The sequence below is a fragment of the Mugil cephalus genome, chromosome 10 (assembly GCF_022458985.1).
Source record: "Mugil cephalus isolate CIBA_MC_2020 chromosome 10, CIBA_Mcephalus_1.1, whole genome shotgun sequence".
NCBI classification, from domain to species: Eukaryota; Metazoa; Chordata; class Actinopteri; order Mugiliformes; family Mugilidae; genus Mugil; species Mugil cephalus.
In genome coordinates, this window is record NC_061779.1 from 15,458,896 (window position 1) to 15,478,216 (window position 19,321).

Sequence of the window (19,321 nt, forward strand, 5' to 3'; positions counted from 1 at the left end):
AAACTCCATAGAACTCATCAAATCAAATGAATTTAAACATTAAAAAGAGATGATCAGGATGGAGACTCTAGCTGTAGTGACGGATGAATTCAATTTTCCAGTCTTTTTCCAGTGCCAGTGAGCATGTGCTAGCTCGTGGTTTATGTATCAGACTACATTTCATTATTTTATAAATTTATTCTTGTCGTATTAACAGTCAAGCGTCTGTTTGGTAAATGTTTCACTTAATATGTTAATGTTTCATAATTGACTTTGTTTCAAAAATTCCAAAAACCTTGTAGCACATGCAGGTTGTAGATGCTGATGTTTCCATATAAGGGAAAAAGGTCCAGACAGATGAGTCAGTAAACAGTCTGGCTTTCAATAGCTTTGCCAAGCTTTTTCTTTCAAACAGGGTTGTTCAGTCTCAAACTTTGCCTCCCTTCTTATGTCAGAGGACCACTCCTATCTCACACCACGACTAGTTTCATTAAGAGAAGTTTCATCTTTCTGACAATTTTGTGTATCATGTGCTTTTTTTTTTAAAACACTGTTTGTCGCCATCTTCTCATGTAAAGCTTGTGTTCCATTTGCAATTCAGAGGGACAGCTTGGTTTCTTTGAAGTGGTGTTCCAAGGCACTAAGTCATTGTGGGTGTATTAGACAGGCGGTAGGCAGTACAATACGAGTATTTTATCAAATTAAAACAAGATCCACTTAAATCATCCATATAAACTTACGTGGATGCTATATGTAGGCCTATATTATCACTGATTTGCCTTTCCGAGCAGGGAATTAAAGCCATAATATCTTTTTATTTTCCCTTCTGAGGTACCAGACAAAAACCGTGGGCTGCTTCTGCCATAATGGGTTAGTTTGTGTTATTGTGTGTGTGTTAGCCTGTTAGTACTGATCCGCGGTTCCCGGTTGTACCTGATCATCGGATCATCTTCTTCTTCTACAAACGACAATCGACATCACGTGAGAGGCAGCACTCATCGTTAGAGGAAACTTCATTCAGACGGGGAGGAGACACGATAAATGCTGCTGCAGTCGAGTTGGTAGTTGACGTTGAAAACTTAAGGGGCAACAGTAACGGACAGTCCGACATGAAGCGACTAATTTCCATTTATATCTGCCTTGCTGCGGATCTCCAGTCTGTCCTCGGCGTCGATTTGTGCGCCACGCCGATTCATGGATGCAAAAATATTCCAAGACTTTTGAGCAAAGGTAAATACACTTGTCAATACTCGACTGTAATCACTTGGTGACATTATTATTATTATTATTATTTTCTGCGGCGTCTTCATTTAAAATCATTGTGTATTAGAGTCCTGTAGCCTCGTATTAAAATCCCTCGTAAGCTCATTATTGCCTGGTTCAGCTTCGGTTAGTCTGTGCCACCAGATTATGCTGCTCGTTCTCGCTTCATGTTTTGATGATTGACTTGGTTCAGTGTGACCATCAGTAACATCTCCACACGGGTGAAATATGACAGTCTGAACATTGTTTTTTTTTTTTTTTTTTTTTTTTTTTCCCTCTCAGATGATTACAGCATTGAATTTGGAGATCAATCCTATCAAAACCACAGCGTTCTCTTGTACCTGGAGGACTCTGCCTTGTACGTTGGAGGGGCAAATTCTGTTTTAAAGCTGGATATGGACAGCAGAAATATAAACAAGGTTGGCATTTCTGGATAGTTATGAACTACTGCCTGCATATTGTATTTGATTTCATCACCTGCCTCCACATGTACCTTCTCTCTCTCACGATTTATTCTTGGCTTGACTTCTGCTCACCTTTTGAGTGTGGCAGTGTGAGACCCTGCTAGAGAGATCCTGATGAGACGCTTTCAGTGACATAAGATCCAGACAACCTGATCAGCTTCTATTACTCGCAATCCTACATTTTTAATGATAAAGGAACTAACGATCATTGGCAGCAAGATGAAGCTGGATCTTCATTTCATTCATGAATATTTGTCTTTGCCAGGAGCAGGTGATGCAATTAAAGTAGAAGACATCTGATCTCTGTCCTATTTTTCCATTCTTATCTATCATCCAGCTATTACAAATATTATGTGATCACCATTTTTGTGAAAGAGCCATTTCTTTAGCTAGCAGGCTAAGTGATAACAACTGTTTGTTTTCTCTTTAAAACATCTAATCGTAATCTGTCCTTGTTTGAAATCCTTGGTAACTTGTCCCTGGCAGATATTTCCTCTGAACACAACAGGCCAGCAGGACTGCTCTGAGGTCAGTAGCTAAAAATATATATACTGTATATATTTTATATGACAATATATATTGCTTAATAGTCAGTTACCAAAATAAAATGCTGTGTGCGTGGCCTCTGTGTTACAGGGCCCCTGTGAAAATGTTATCACTGTCATGGAGAAGTTTGAGGACAGGCTGTTTGTCTGTGGGACAAATGGACAGAAACCCCAATGCTGGAAGCTCGTAAGTCCAATGAACCACACTCTTAGTGCAGATGTGTTTCAAACGACGCGCAATTTGTTAAATCTCAATGCATGTGCTGCATCAGCTCAGAGAACCACGCGCGTCGGCATGTTTGACACAAAGCACGCGTCATTTTCATAGAAAGTTAGACTTTAATACGTTTAAGGATACATTTTTATTTGTGCAAACAAGATGGAAACATGTACAGTTAAAGGGAATTTATTGCAATTACACTGCTTCCTTCCAGCTTTGCTCTGGGTTGATACAACATGCGTGCTCAATAATACGTAACAGAGTTCAGCATATTCCAAACTAATGGTGTCCAGGCAAAATATGGCACGGAAAAGCAAAAAGCAGCAACTGTCAACAAACACAACCTTATCTTCATTATACAGCAGCTGTGCTATCAAGGCATGAATACGGTCATCGATCAACATTCGACTACTTGGCATTCTCTCTGTGGTCTGTTCTCATAGGCAGTGCAGAGCCAGAAGTGTGGCCGCACTGGCTCTGTGAGACATTAACATGATTAATGTTGCATTTCTCTGAAATATTGCAGTTCTTGTGACTGGTTTGTTTTACTGGCAACCACACGCGAAAGCACATTAAAGCAATTGAGCTGGTTTTCTGATTAAACTTTAATTGGTCTGCTTTATAATTTAAGAAGGGTGTTGGGTGTTGTTTTGTTAACTTTATGGTGTAATGGGTTTTACATCACACTATACTTCGTTTTTCCTATGTCCACAGTCTCCCTCGGTGAGCAATCAGTCTCGTGAAATTGAGACGAGTTGCGATGGGACCGGCATCTCCCCGTTTTCCTCCACCCAGAACTCCCTGTCCCTCACAGCAGGTTTGTTTAAAGCAGCCTCCTCTTGCATAATTGTTTTCCCTGTTTTTGTTATTGAGAGACTGCATGCAGACTTATGTAACCGAATCGAGTCATTTTCCTTTGCTCCCTTTGATGTGACGTGCTGTTTAGATGGGGATCTATATGCAGCAGCACCCTTGGAGGCAGATGGAAGTTTACTGGAGTTCAGAAGAAAAGCTGGGAAAAGAACTAAAGTCTGGATGCATTACAACTGGGCCTCAGGTCACTATGTGTAAATTCATAAGTACTGTGATTTCTTTCCGTACCAAAGTTAGAATAAACATATAGAAGAAATTGTAAATGTGCACCATGACGAATTACTTACATACATTAGTGACATGTAATCTGAAACATTTTTGTCCTAAAAACTGCCTTTAGCTTATAATGTCCACCCCCACACTGCAATGGAACTACGTTTGATTCTGCTTTGCTGTACCAAGCATTTCAGCGTAGTCTGCTGAGACCACACAGCGGTTTAAGCAGGGGTATAACTTGCTAATTTCTCTCGCACAGAGCCCACATTTATCGCTGCGTCCTGGGTAAAACAAAAGGATGACCCGGACAATGAGAAAATATACATCTTTTTTCGTGAAAAGAACTCGGACACCAACCCAGAGGCTGATCCCTGGATATCTAGGGTTGCCAGAGTATGCAAGGTATGGTGGATTATTCATCTTACAGCAAAAGAAAATATTTTTTTGAGTGCTGAATTCACGTTGACCCCTTCAGCTCAGGTTCACTAAACAAGTTGATAACCACCAAAATCTTGTTCAGGTGGCATGGAAGGTGGATTCCATGTAGAATGACTAATTTATGAATGTTAGTTAGCTCTCAAGGTGCATTTTCCATGAACAATACCAGCCATGCTATTGCAGCTGATAACTGCTGTAGTGTGTACAAAAGGTGCCAGGTGCAGCCTCTTGACAAAACAGCCCCCCCTCCCACCTTCCCCACACCCTTTTGTTGAGACTGGTAGTGTTTCCTGTGGTAAAGATTAAAAGTCTTTGCTCTACTTCCCAAAGTTGTTTTTTTTTTTTTCATCCCCATCTTGTCCTGTTCCCCTTTGCTTTTCCTTGCTTTGTCAGATACACATGCAAACTACAGATGTGTAGTTGATGAAAACACAGGAAAACATATTTTTCTACAGATGGAACCATAGTGTTCCCGGGACAGGGTTTGTTTCTTTAATAGCTGATGTTTTGCATGCTACTTTCACATATGCATGCATTCACTGTGGTGCTGCAGGATATTATTACACACCTTTGCTTAACTTTATTTTCTAATGGATACAACATGTTCTGTGTATTTTCTGCAACTGTGTCTGCTGTTTGTCCTACAATAACCCTTCCTGAATCTGCTGAACCGAGGAGGCACCATCTCTTAAATCAACCTTGTTCATTGTTGACAATGACCTTTGAGTCTCAGAGGACCAATGATTTACAGTCTAATAAGTCGAGTGTGACATAACGTATGGCCCATTCTGAATCCCATTTTCACCACCCATCTGACTTCATCCAAGGATGTAACGACAGTCAAATGGAATGACCTTTGGCTGACTTCGTCTTCCCCGCCTCACTGATGCAATCTGCCGGTATCATTTTTGTAGGTAGATGAAGGGGGATCGAAACAATTCCTCCAGAACATTTGGACCTCTTTTCTCAAGGCTCGGCTCATCTGCGGGTTTCCGAAGGAGTCGCTGTACTTCAACCGTCTCCATGACATTTTTGTGTTAGAGGCCGAGGACTGGCGTGACACCAGAGTTTATGGTCTTTTCACAAGCAGCTGGTTAGACAGTTTCCCTTCCTTATTTGTTGTAAACTTAGCAACCAGTTCCTTGTGTAGTTGCACAAACTCACGTTCAGTACACAGCATGGTTGAAAATCTATATCTCAAACCTCAGCTTTCCTATTTCTGCCTCCAGGAACTCTACAGCAGTTTGCATCTACACGATAGAAATGATTGAAAAAATATTTGAGAATTCACCTTTCAAGGGCTACAACAAAGAGATTCCCAAACCAAGGCCGGGCACGGTAAGGAATTGTCATGTTGCTATGTTTGGTAGTCAGGAACTTCCTCTTATGGTTTTAATTTTGTATTTCTATTGGAGTTTACTCCCGCTCAGTGTGCAGAGTCTATGATACACCACCCACATGCACAAGCACATGGTTGTAAAATCAGGCATTACATAAATGGGCGGAAACATGGAAAGTGCATGTCTTCACCACTCCATCATGTTCATTGTTTCCATCTTTAGATTGAAGTTTGTTTGAGTTTATTTTTTCGTTGCTGTAGAGCTAAAAGGATCCTTGAATGCATTCTGCCATTTCCTATCATTGAAGCACTCAATTGCACACCCCATTGAAACTGATTTCCATCTACTCTGCTGAACATTTTGAGAAAGTGTTCTCATCTGATTTGTTCTTATGTAACGTAAAGTACCTTATTATTATGCTTTGTATTCCATAACCCGAGTCAGTCCACAAACATTTAGCATTCATACTGTGTTTCTGTATTCTCTCTCCAGTGTACACATCACTGTTTAGTAAGGCAAAGTTTGTGTTCATGTGTTTTTTAGTGTACGACGAACAGCAAAAGTCTACCCCGGGACACTGTCGCAGTAGTGAAGGATTACCCAGAAATGACTGGCTGGGTTCACTCCCTGCATCACGCAGCTCCATTTTACATAAGCAGCAACAACTACACCAAGATAGTTGTGGACCGAGTGCAGGCCGCAGACAACAAAACGTATAATGTTCTTCTCCTAAGCACTGGTAATTTTTTTTCCCTTCCAAAATACTGTATATCTAACCTGCACTGTTACTCCCCAGATAATAAAATTTCTAAATCGCTATGCCAACAGATACAGGAAACATCCATAAAGTATTAGAGGCTGGGTCAGAGCCTCTAATCATCTCTGAAATACAACTCTCCAACAACTCAACGATACACGCATTGAAGCTCGACTCTAAAAAGGTACGGTTACTTCATAACATAGGTCTTCAACGGGGGGTCCATGACCCCTAGGGGGTCCGTGGAGGTACTGCAAGGGGGTTGTAAAATCTTTTGTAAAAAATTTTTTTTAAATTTTCCCCCACAAATTGAAATTTCTTCATAGTAGGGCCCACCCGTATCGCTGCCGACCCAATCACAAGGCCGTGTATTGCACACTACAGTTGGCTAAGAGCCTATTCAGTCCCCATGTTCCTCACTCCCATCAGCCAACTACTGAGGCCAGAATGGCTTGGTGATTCACTGTCTCTATTTAGCGATGTTTAAAGTTAGAACATGAATCTGCCAGTTATTTTCTTTATCTGTTACCTTACTGTTGCACATGTTTGAACTAAATAAATGAATATATACATCTGTGTATTATTTGAATAGCCTAACATTGAATGCAAAATGATAATAATAATGTATATTTATAAATAGCACTAGGTCGAGTTTAATAAAGAACGCATATAGTAGGTAGGGGGTCCCCCATTTAATCAGTTTGGGGTTCCTTTGCCTGAAAAATGTTGAAGACCCCTGCTTTATAAGGTTGTTTCTAAATGTTAAACACTGTGCACTGCAGTCTTCTCAGCACTGTGTTTCTGATAAAGTATATTAATGGCCCTCGGGCTTGTGGCAGAAGAGGGAGTGAGCAAGCGGGAACAGCAGTGGTCAACTCAGTTGGAGGATATTTTAAGATGGTTTCGCCTCATAACATAAACTGCACAAGGGCGCGGCAAGGTAATGAAATACCAGATATTGTGCAAGTGCAGCCAAGGAGCAAATCCTTTTGCCCAACTTTGTGCAGTGCTGGCACTTCAGTCTCACGGTGTGTCTCTGCAAAAAGAGGTGGAAAAGGATAAAATACAGGATACTAAATACACCATCCACTTGTAGTTGGTCATAAGTGATAATGTAGAGGGGTTAAAATGACATGTGTAATCTGAAGGGCGTTGCTCGTTTGTATGAGCCCCCCAAGAGAATGATTAATTTTGCCGTTTGCCTCAGCTCTGTTGAGTGTTATGGCACATCTCGGCTAATTGACTCACTTTGATGTTCCATGACGTCACCGTTAAGAGCTGTTTAGTTCCACTGTACCCATCATTAGTCAGCTGTTTTCTGCTGATAAACACTCCATGTGCCGTTGAAGACGAAAAAAAAAACAGAACTACAAGAAGAAGGAATGTCAAAATCACATGCATCAATGTGAGAACCTTCTTATCTGATGAATGTGTAAACACTGGGGGTGATTATTTGCAGGAGTATTCCCCAAAGCACCGTTATGAAATGACAATGTTGTGTTTAAAACTTGCTCCCAAAGGACCTATTTATGCAGTTAAGTAAAATTAAGTTTTTGTCTCCCTTTTTTACAGAAAAAGTTAATCGTGGGCTTTTCTGAGAGAATCTCTGTAGTGGACCTCCAGCGATGTCAGTATAACTCTTGTGCAGAATGCGTCCTGGGCCGAGACCCATACTGTGCATGGACCACGTCTGGATGCGTCCCAACTGTCCCGTAAGTGTGAGAGTGGCGGTCCAACCAAACAAAAGTCTTATCTAGTTCTGGCTCGCTTTCAGCATTTGCACCCAGGTGTGTCACACAATTAATATGTTGATGTAGCAGGAAGAAAAGAGACACATTTGGGCTTTCTTTTCTTTCTTTTTTAGGCAAATTTGAGTGTGACCTGTTGACTGTATATATATATAAATTTGAAGAAACTAAAATAATAAACTCAGTTCATTACGGACTTGGTTTATTCTGAATCCAGTTCACTTGAATTACTGTTGTGACAAGAAATGCAACAATAAGTGTGCAAATTATAACACAGACTAAGATTTAAATATTTTCAGTCAATATAAACAATAATAGTATTTCATGTATTACTCAGATTCACTGACTGGAGTAAAATCAGTGAACTGAATTGTCTGAGTCTGTGGTATTTCTGAGTCATTAAGCCAATTAAGCCGCCTGTCTGTTGGTAAGTCAGCTGTCTTTCTCTGAGCGCTTATGTAAGAACTTGTGTACTTAGCGGCAGGCAGGTGTAAGGACCTCGGACTTGTGCTTCCTGATTCTGCACGAAAGCAGCGTACAGACGCTGATCAGCTCTAGAACAAACCCTCAGTAATTCAGGTCTTGAAGTTGAGTGCTGTGGCTCCAGCCATCGCCATCTTGGCTGTGCCTGACTCTGCCTAACTCCTCCTGACTAATTCCAATCGAGTTGAGGTGGATGAATGAAGCCTGCACTGACAGAGAGGAACCTGTGAGGACACTCAATCAGTCAAAGTGACCCAACTCTTAATCGTGGATAAGTAAAAGCCCTGGATACAAATTAAACCTTTCACATCCTGTAAAGAAAAAGCCAATCGCCATACAGTTGTCATGAGTGGGGATAATCGCTCTCTGGGTACATCGGCTTCCTCCCACCCACCAGAGACATGTACGTTAGGTTAATGGGTGATTCTAAACTGGCTGTGAGTGTGAGTGTGAATGGTTGTCTGTCTCTCTGTGTCAGCTCTGCCATCGACTGGCGACCTGCCAGTCTACTTTATTTTTGCTCTGGGGGTAAGGCTGGGTTCTGTAAAGCCCCTTGAGGCATTTTGTAATGCTGCTGTCACCGTAGCGTGATGCCAGCAGCTAAAAAGGGATTTATTTCTTCCTGCTTTTGTGCATTAACTGAAAATCCAACATAGTTAACTGCAAGTACTACTATCATTGTTTGCTACTCCATCATTCATACCCAGACTCTTTAATGAACTCTGGATCTTTTTATATCACGGTCAACGCAGTGGAAATGCCTGCTATCACTATGCTATAGGGATATTATTTCCTGTTTTTAAATATCGATGCAAAAACAGACGCCAAATTACACACAATTAGACACTGGTGTTTCCTTTTTATTAACAGTGACGGCATCCAGAATATCGTTGATGGGAATATAAGTGTGTGCCCTTCAACTGGAATAGGTAAGAAATTATTAAGCAGTTATCATTCCTACTACTATACACAACGGATTTGCTCACATCTCTATTCAATCCTTTTTGTTCGTTTGTTTCAGAGCAAGCGAAACGGACTAAACGCGACGATGTTTCAGCATCGGCAGTGCCTTCAACCACAGTCCACAGTGTCCCCCTGGATGTCCCTTTCTATCTGTCCTGTCCTATAGACTCTTACCACGCTGTGTACACATGGCGGCATGAAGACAGAACCAGCCCATGTCTGCAAATGCATTCTGACTGTTTGCACCTCATCACTAAGATGACACAAAAGGACTACGGCGACTTTGAGTGTGTTTCCACAGAGAAAGACTACACCAAAGTGGTGAAAAAATATCAGCTTACTGAGCTGAAGATCCCAGTGGAACGCAACATCGGAACGACGATATCGATATCATAGAGAATGATGCATCGACTCTTGTCTCGCAGACAGTATTGATCACTGCTTTATCTATGTGGGCGATTTTCAGATAGCATGCGAGCAAACAACCATTTTTTTTCCTAATTCTTTTTTAGGCTCCTTTACTTCTACTTCAATGAAACTTGCAGCTAGTAACTATAACACTGGGCTGTGTTTATGGTAACACTGCGGTGTTTGCCAGAAAGGCTATATTTCAAGTTCTGCCTTTCACAACCACAACAAGACAAGTCACAGCAAGAAGAAGTTGAGCTGATAGAAAAGAACAACTGGTCGGCACCAGAGTAGAACTCGAATGATCGGGCGGGGTCCTAGCGGTGTTAGAAATAAAATTTCGCCACTTTACCCGGGTGGTGGTGGGGAGCTGGAGCTGAAATTTTAAGCAGACGATGGAGTGTGGTAGGTGGAAGAGTGACTGCCAGGAAGAGAGAGCAGCAGGGAAGGAAAACTGGAGAATAAGTGGTGTGCAACTGAGGTCAAACTGAAAGATCTGGCAGATTATGAAGAAGGACCAGGGGAGGTTTATCTCAGATTCTAAAGGGGATGGGTCTCAGGTGTGAAGCCGTGATTGGCAACAGCCACGCCCAAACACAGGAGAGAGGGAAAAACATGGGACTAACAAGAAACAGAAAATGGCAGAAATGCGAGGGATTACCGCAAATTCTGCCACATTTTATCACACAACACAGCACTAAAATGTTTTGATTGTGAAGACAGCTGCAGACTGTCTGAAAAGCTGAAATCCATCCCCCGCTGGAGTGTGCAGATAATAGCTTACTCTTGTACAAGAGGGAAAGGAAGGGTCGAGCCCTGCTGGAACCTTGCTAAATTTTCCAGTTTTATTTTTCTGTTGGTGGGTCAATCCGGGTGAGATGTTTGTGACTTATGTAACTCAAGTAGAAGAACTGTGAACTGTACTAACATTATTGTAACACATTATTGTTACAATGCAATATTAAAGAATAGTAGTAGAAATAATGTGCATTACAAAACAACCCTACTAGAGCTACATAATGGATTTACTAATGAATGTCCATGTGCCTTGTGTTGCTTTAACTAGTATGAGTTCAGTTTAACAGTTACACAGTCTTTTCGTAGTCACATTTGGTACGAGTTAAGTTGGAAAAGTTGGAAATAAAAACTGAAATGTATTTATTTTTGCATATTTATTGAAGTTATTCTTTATTAAATAAAGCTGAAAATCCAATGGTTGTCATGGTCATACCTCTCTTAGATTCTCTCAGAAGTATTTCACTCACTGTATGAAAAGGGCTGTATACGGGAGTGTGCGGAAACAGGAAACAGTCGTCAAATCTGCCGTGTCCTGGCAAGGGGCTGCATGACATGCAACCAGGGGCATTATTCTCCATGGTAACTCACCCCCATGGAGCCCTCTGTGTGATATTTGGCACCTCTGCCAGGAGCCCCCAAATTTTAAATAAAATACAAAAATGAAACAATAAGTATAATACCTTGAGTTTTTACACTTCGGTCTTGATCACATATTTGCTTACAAAACTGTGGTTCTAGCGCATTTTTTGCTGCTTGCGAGGCTTGAGCAAATGCAGCCACTGTCTTCCATGTCTATAGACCTTCAAACATCACATTCTGAGGCTCAGTGAAGTTATTCTTATTCTTAGTTTCCCTTATTTCTTAAGTCACTGTCAACTTAGAATTACTTCCCCCTAAACTGTAAAAGAGTGTTGTGACTGATTAGCAAAAAATGTCCACAAATTTCAAGAAAAGGAAGAGCTCAGTTATATTTGATGTTTGCTTTAATATTTCCATAAGTACAGAACTGTGTGTGCTTCACAAACACTCAACATTTAAGACCTCTATGAAATAATAATAATTAAAGTAGCATTTATATGAGAAATTTCATGGACATATGTGATGTCTTCCTTCTCTAAATACAAAATAGTCACACTTTGGAAAGAATAAAATGATCTACTGACAGCAGAACTGATGTTGGTTTCATAAATATAAGCAACAGTGTTGACAAGAAATGCATTACCAGTAGGAGAAATTAACATTGCTGTTGGCAGTACTAACTTACTGCAGGCACAGTGTTCTGTGTACACACAACTGATGTCATCATTTTATAATACACCTCTTCCACTCAAACAAATTCGAACAGATATTGATATTGCTACGCCAAAACAACAACGTTTATAAACCTATCTGACAGCCCTTCAGAAAGAAACTTAAGAGACAACTTAAGGTGAGACCTCCTCAAAAAAATACAGCACTGAAGGAAAACCACAACACCAGGTTTCTGTGCCAGGATTCCAGTAGTTTCTTTGCAATGCAGCGACCCATTTACTTCCTATTTCTTTGACATTCAGGAGCCTGTAAACACGACTGATTTTCAAAGCTGTTGGTACAGTCAATTGCATGACAGCTCCTCCCCATTTTTTATATTTCGCGGGGGTACGGCAGGGGGGTCGCAAAATATTTGGTTTCGCCCCCAAAATTTAAAATTCTTTAAATACACATTAATATTAATCCAACATATTTTAGTAAAGGGATAAATGGAGGCAGAAGATGTCATCTTTCTTTCAACATTTCACTCATTCAGCGATACAGGAGCTGTCTCAACAGTGCACAGTTTGACACAGAGCGCCGCACTAGCTGTGAACTGTCAATCTGAACTTCCTGCCCACAGTGGGGCACCTATTGCTAGTGAGCCAACGATGAGGCCGCATATTACACGCTGACTGTCAGGTTGCAAGCAATTGGCCCGAGAGCCTATTCAGTCCCCAGGTGGATCCGAGACGCATGCTGCACTGTTAGCAGAAGAGAAGCTAACAGTGCAACTCGCTCCATTCTGCCAACTACTGAGGTTAAAATGGCTTGGTGATTCTATCTGCCACTTGAGGCTCTCCCCGCTCGGAGTCCTAGCAGATTGCAAGTCCGCTTGCAGAGGCCCTGCATCCTGTTTATGCAAAAAAAATGCACATAGTCCTGCCTGTGTGTTAGATTGCCTTGGAGATTGTCTAATTGGTGCCTTAAGAAATTTTGCGTTGTTTATATTTGTGTGTTTGTCTTCCTCGCTTTTTATAAACATGAAATGACACCAATTACTCTGACTTCCTTCAGCAAGGAAGCAAGCCCCAAGTCTGCTTTGATTGGCTGGGAATTCTTCTTCTTATGTTACAAACTGCAGATTATAATGGAACACAATAATCCAGGCATGTCATGTTTGTTACCCAACCCTGTGGTTGCTATGTTAAGCCACTTCAGACATTAATATTTATTTTTACACACAACAATGACATAACGGTATGTAAGTGGGTATGTGGGATTTTCTTTCCAGTCACGCATTGTTGACCAAATACCACATCAGTTTTAATTTGTTTTTTTTTTTATTTTTACAGTCACACCATGGATTTTCCAGTTGAGAAAGAGGCAGCACTGCAGGCTATTATTTATTTTCGGTACATGTGTCTCTCGCCTTGTGCATCTTTAATGCAGATTATTAGTCTGAGGTTAAACTGAAGCTAACACAACACCTGACCTCACTGCTGATACGACATCTGACCTCACTGCTTGTATAACACCCGACGTGGCAGCTAATTTTCTGCTGTGGTTAAGCTGCAGTTCACATGGACTGTAAATATGCAGACAGAAGTTGTGATCCGGGTGGAGGTAAACATGTTTTTTCATTGTTGTGATTCCTGGAATGTGGTTGTTTAGTCTGGAAGTCATTTCTGGTACCTCCCTGTTTAATTAAATCCAAGGAATTCTGCTACTACTACGACTGACGGTTTGTCCAAGGCTCATACTACATTACGAAATCACTTAACTATGAAACCGGATGGTGCCACCCTAGAGTAGCCACAATTTACTGGTACGGTGACGAAGCGTCTGGTGAACTGTTTCCTTGTATGACTAAACTTTAATTGGTCTTATCATGTAGCTCCATGTTTGTCTGTTGTGCTTTGTAATGACAGGAATAGGGACAAAAGAATAATCTATATATATATATAAATATCAGAACACTGACAAGGACAAGTACGAAAAGTAGCTGCTCCAAGGTTTCTCATGTGGGTTTTCAAAGATCCAAGTTTGATTAGTTCCTTTAACTTTAAAGTTTTCTGCAGGGAGTTCCAAATAGCAGGTGCAGAGTACTTAAAACAATGTTTACCAAATACAGAATGAGATTTTGGCATGTTTAATAATAACAAGTCTTTGGAATGTAAACAGTAATTGCTTTGGGTTTTTGAGATGTTATTGCATAAGTAATCGGAGAGTACTCTAAGATAGTACATTACATTTTCATTATTAATGAAAATATGCCAATGTGTAAGGCGACGTGCTGCCAGAGACGGCCACTGAACTCGAGCGTATAAAGTGCAGTGATGAGTGAGGGCTTTGAAATCCGTGATGAATCTTAGGGCACCAACACTGAAAGAAAAGGAAGCAAAACCTCATACTGTCAAAAATGTTGTTGTGCATAAGTTAATAAATCAACTAATAAATAAAAATCATCTTTGTCCCCAATGAAATGTCTGCAGTTTTCATTTAATGAACGCAATTTCCGCTGAACACACTTTTTGTAGTGTAGTTCTATGTGAATAATTAATTTTCCCTGATGCTCTGTCTCCTACGTTTCCGCTTGGTGGGGCACAGCCAAGATGGCCCTGGCCTGTAGTGTTGTGGACCGGTGAACAGCTGGGCGTGAATGCGTGTGTACAGCACACACTTCAATTATCCTTAGCTTGTGTTAGTAATATACCGTCCCTTATTCACATTTATACATTCATTGCATGATGAACAGAGTTGTCTACCTGGTTAGTGTGAGATTCAGAACTTACCACTTGAGCAGAAGTCAGAGATAAAAGATTTGGGACCCCATCGACCAGAGGATCTTATCATGTCTCAAGAAGGAAAATATAAAACTAGGTCATTCAACCAGGAGTGGTTGAAGCAGAAAACTTGGTTAACCTGGGAGTTCTGTGCAACTTGGTGAGTCTAATTTATTTTTCATCTATACGGAAATGATGATGTATTTTGCACTCACAGAGCTGTCCACCTGTCTGTGGTGCTGAAATGACTGTTTGGTTGTGGTACATTGTGTGTGGTGACTTTGTATATTGATTAATGTGTATTGGATGTGCACTGTTTACGCCATGAGCTGTGCATTGTGTTTTTAATGTTGTCACATTATAGTTTTGATGTTGAATATCTGATATAGTGAGATCTTGAACAGCGCCATTTGCTGGCGCTTTGATATGATGATGTATGTCTTCAGATTGGCACAGTGGTGTCGTGTGGTCCGGCTTCGAGTCTGACTCTGGCCTTTCTCTGTGGAGTTTGCATGTTGCATGGGTTTACTCAGGCTACTGTGTTTTTGTTGTGAGGGTATTGATTATCTATTTTCCTGCATGACCCCAACAGAAATTTGTCTTAGAAAAGGGTATAGTTTCCGGTGTAGACTCTGCCTGCCAACTTGGTCCCCTGGTATCAGTGTTAAAAAGAGGAGGAGGCGACACACCATTTGGCTGGCTGGCTGACAGCATTTCCACTTGTCCTGAGAATCAGAATCACAGATGGCTTGTTCTTTTCATTCATGCAGCCATAATCAAGGTTCAATATTCTAACTGTTTCATCCAATGTAAGCAGTTTGTCTTCCTGTATTAACTGTTGCAGCATCAGCTTTACTTCCCAAGGGGCAACAGCTTCTAATACATCACACACGACATCCACACAAACAGCTCTTTTTCATGGAAGTACTGAAGTGTGTTCAAACAGGACTTACTGTTGGTACCTCTGGATGCAGTATTGTTCAGTATTACATGACGTGGATAATAATTATTCATTAAATATGCACTCAGTGGCCACTTTATTAGGTGCACCTGTTCAATTGCTTGTTAACACAAATAGCTAATCACCCAATCACATGGCTGCAATTCAATGCATTTAGGCATGCAGAGGTGATCAGGACAACTTGCTGAAGTTCAAACTGAGCATCAAAATGGGGAAGAACGGGGATTTAAGTGACTTTGAGCGTGGTATGGTTGTTGGTGCCAGACGGGCTGGTCTGAATATTTCAGAAACTGCTGATCTACTGGGAGTTTCACACACAACCATCTCTAGGGTTTACAGAGAATGGTCCGAAAAAGAGAAAATATCCAGTGAGCGGCAGATGTGCGGGCGAAAATATCTTGTTGATGTGAGAGGTCAGAGAAGAATGGGCAGACTGGTTCGATGCTGACCATGTCCATCCCTTTATGACCACAGTGTACCCATCTTCTGACAGCTACTTCCAGCAGGATAATACACCATGTCACAAAGCTCATATCATCTCAAACTGGTTTCCTGAACATGGCAATGAGTTCATTGTACTCCAATGGCCTCCACAGTCACCAGATCTCAATCCAATAGAGCACCTTTGGGATATGGTGGAAGGGGAGATGTGCAGCCGATAAATCTGCAGCAATTGCGTAATGCTATCATGTCAATATGGACCAAAATCTCTGAGGAATGTTTCCAACCCCTTGTTGAAAGTTTGCCACAAAGAATTAACGCAGTTCCGAAGGCAAAAGGGGGTCCAACCTTTTACTAGCAAGGTGTACCTAATAAAGTTGCAGTTGAGTGTATGCACTTCATGTCATGAGAAACGCTTAAGGAGAGATGGGTCAATTTGGCATTCAATACTATATTGATACATTTATATCAAGTTTCAAAATGGCAGTCTACCTGGACAAAGACACTGGTCATGACTTAAGTGTTAATTATGTTTTGGGGGGATTTGTTTTTGAAAATATTAGTCTTTAAAGATACATTTATGTATTCATGTTGAAAAATGAGTTATTACATTTACAAAACTTTGATGAACAGGTATTAAATGTCTGTATCCCGGGTGATTCATCGTCCAGGTAGGGATATAAAGACAGGGACAGTCGCTCTCTGATATACTTATATTTGAACTTATATGAAGCCTTAGCTCTACAATCACTTATATGAAGGCGATAAATATCGATCACACTTCATTTAACTCTTAAATGTGTTTTACTGATTAATTCACCAGTGTAAGTAACTTTTCATGTAATTTCCGTCTCTACAGTAGACCAGCAAGAAAGACAGAGGTGGCGTCTGTAGTTTTGCCACCTGATGGTTCATGCTCCTCTCATCTCGTCTGTCTACTATCTATACTATTGAGAGACTCTCTCCGCACTGCTCTCCAAACTACAAAAATCATGGAATTGATAAACTGGTCTCTCAACGCAATTGACACAGTTTTTGATGAGAAGCCTGGGTTCAGGGGAGCTGGAGCGTTCGCAGCGTGGCTACACGTGGCTACACGTGGCTACATGATGGATGCGTGGGAGAGGTGGCTGGTCGTGTGTCTGGCGGTTCTTTCCGTGGAGGACATTGAAGACATCTACCTATTCGGAACCATGATTTCAGGTTTTTTGCTGATAGAATTAGGCATTGCCCTGATTTATCGAGGAAATCAAAGAACGATGACAGATGTCAAAAGCCCCACAAAGCTGCCCGACATGATTGAAGCGATGGGCAGAGCTGTTGGCTATAATCCGCAACTTGGATAACATCACGGAGAAGCTTCTGGCTTTGCAAAGGAGAATGGATCGTTTTGGAGGCAGGGGATGCCAGGCGGAAGCGACTCTCCAGGCCTACACAGACACACACATATGGACAGATATGCAATCACCCACCCTATCCCCACACCCAACACCTTCGCTGGCTTTTTTTTACTCCCAGTGTGACGAGCAGGTCCATGACCAGCGCCTGGTGGCTGCAGGAACGGATGGCTGCTTGCTTGTGCTTGGTTATCTCTAACCCCCTCCCCACTCACATACCCCTCACCCATCTCCCACTGACCCCCTCCACTGATGCAAGTCCCGAGTTTTTCATGTTGTAAAGTGTATTTATCATGTGTTCATGTTGCTGAGGCGTTTTTTTTTATGTTCCCACACTGTATTCCTCACAGTGTGTGGGGTTGCTTTTTCCTTCTTACCTCTCCTCGTGTCACGTCTCTCTTTTCCATACCCCGTCTTCCTCTCCTGTCTAGCCCCCATTGTCAAAAGTGTATGTATGTTTTTTTATATATGTATGGACGGGTTGATGGCTAATAACTGGTACTTGCAACTAGTGACAATAAGGGGTTTTCATTCATAATGGGACCAACTGATGAGTCTGCAGCAATATTTACCTAGCAAATCCAAAAAAATGGGGGTCCAATATTGTTGTGTGAGCTCGGGTGTCTAGCTTTGTGTACGAATCAATGGTTTACACTGGGAAGTTGTTCTGCAGCTGTACAGAAAGAGGCAGCTTTGACTTTTGTGTAATGCAAAGTTTGCTGTGGTCAAATGGGCAGACAACAAAACAGTCACCTCAGTGAGCTCCTCTAGCATTGTTATAACTTTGTATGCAAAACATGAAAGAGAGTAGCTGATGAATTGCCTATAATATGTTTTAATAGTTCATCATATCATATGAAATATTGGAAATTTTTAATTTATACCCTAAATGGGCAATGTATCCTGGGAGACACAAACTTTAAAATGGAAAATAAAAATTATATTTTGAAAAAGATCATAGAATTGTGTTATCATAGCCTATAAACATCACAAAATAAAAATTAATTATCTTTCTAAAATGTTATGTGCTTGCCCATATAATCAGAAGAGAGAATAAACTCGTACATAAAGAGAAGGTATAAAGCATCGACCCTGTATAAGTATTACTTGTGAAGGCCTGATACATGTTCAGAAAGTAGCAATCAGCTGACTAGGACAGTGGAAAGATGAGCCTGTGAGGCAGAATAGAGAACAATAAGGAGCTGTTCTGAAGATAAAATAGTAGCAAAGGAGGGAGTCACGCAGCTGCACGGAGACATGGAGAAGATTGGTACAGGAAGCAGGTGATAAGGAAAGGGAGAGAGTCATGTAAATCCTGAGACAAGGGAGGATGAGGTCTGTCTTGACCAGGTGACCGGAGGACCAGAGTGGGGGCAGGGACCAGAACTGCAAAACATGAAAGAGAATAGCTAACAAATTACAAAAAAAAGTGATGGGAGAGTTAAGTCTAAACCACGACTCCTCCCCAGCTGTTGTCAACCAATCACATTCAATGTGTTGAAACTAAGATAATGCTGTGAATCTTGAGAAAAACCTCCTTTTCTGGGAGGTTAGCCAAGGTTAACTGAACAGACAAGGTCAATGCACGAATGATTATATTCCAATAAACAGTTGAATAGACGGCAAGAAGTTGTCCTAGTTTTTCTTCCTGAAGAATCAACGAACACGCTGACACAAGCAAGGTCGTCAGCTCTGAACGGTGGCAACAAGAAACAAATGGGCTTTACCTTCAATGTCAACTGCAATCTTAAATCATTCTCAGAGAGGGCAGCACACCTTAGTCCTCACATTCACCTGTCAGGCTCACATTTCACCTGACACCGATGCCATCTGCTGCAGGTGGTGGGTCCATGGGGGTGCTTTTTGTCTTGCCCCTCCCCATGAGACCAATTTGCCATGAGAAACTCTACCAAGGAGACTTCCCCAGACAACATAACTCACAGGATCAAACCCCTGCACCAAGGTAAGGTAGTGACACTTCAGGGAGGAGGCTATTCTTCAGGGTGGCCAG

General features: G+C 41.3%; 1 protein-coding gene across 1 annotated transcript; it reads left to right on the top strand.

Annotated features, from left to right (window-relative positions):
* Window positions 1–888: 888 nt before the first annotated feature.
* Window positions 889–10,910, top strand: sema7a (semaphorin 7A). The gene is made up of 14 exons (XM_047596864.1): window positions 889–1,209; window positions 1,525–1,661; window positions 2,193–2,234; window positions 2,343–2,438; window positions 3,186–3,288; window positions 3,418–3,528; window positions 3,820–3,962; window positions 4,913–5,091; window positions 5,228–5,336; window positions 5,882–6,077; window positions 6,167–6,279; window positions 7,668–7,807; window positions 9,197–9,255; window positions 9,348–10,910. The coding sequence occupies exons 1-14, from the start codon at window positions 1,089–1,091 to the stop codon at window positions 9,683–9,685; spliced, it is 1,887 nt and encodes a 628-aa protein (XP_047452820.1). The 5' UTR covers window positions 889–1,088; the 3' UTR covers window positions 9,686–10,910.
* Window positions 10,911–19,321: the final 8,411 nt, after the last annotated feature.

What these genes read in the sequence shown, in the direction of transcription:
- sema7a (XM_047596864.1), top strand. Translation starts at nt 1,089, where the DNA reads ATGAAGCGACTAATTTCCATTTATATCTGCCTTGCTGCGGATCTCCAG. An exon ending in CTCCCTGTCCCTCACAGCAG is followed by an intron (nt 3,289 to 3,417) that starts GTTTGTTTAAAG and finishes CGTGCTGTTTAG; the next exon opens with ATGGGGATCTATATGCAGCA. An exon ending in TGAAGCTCGACTCTAAAAAG is followed by an intron (nt 6,280 to 7,667) that starts GTACGGTTACTT and finishes CCTTTTTTACAG; the next exon opens with AAAAAGTTAATCGTGGGCTT.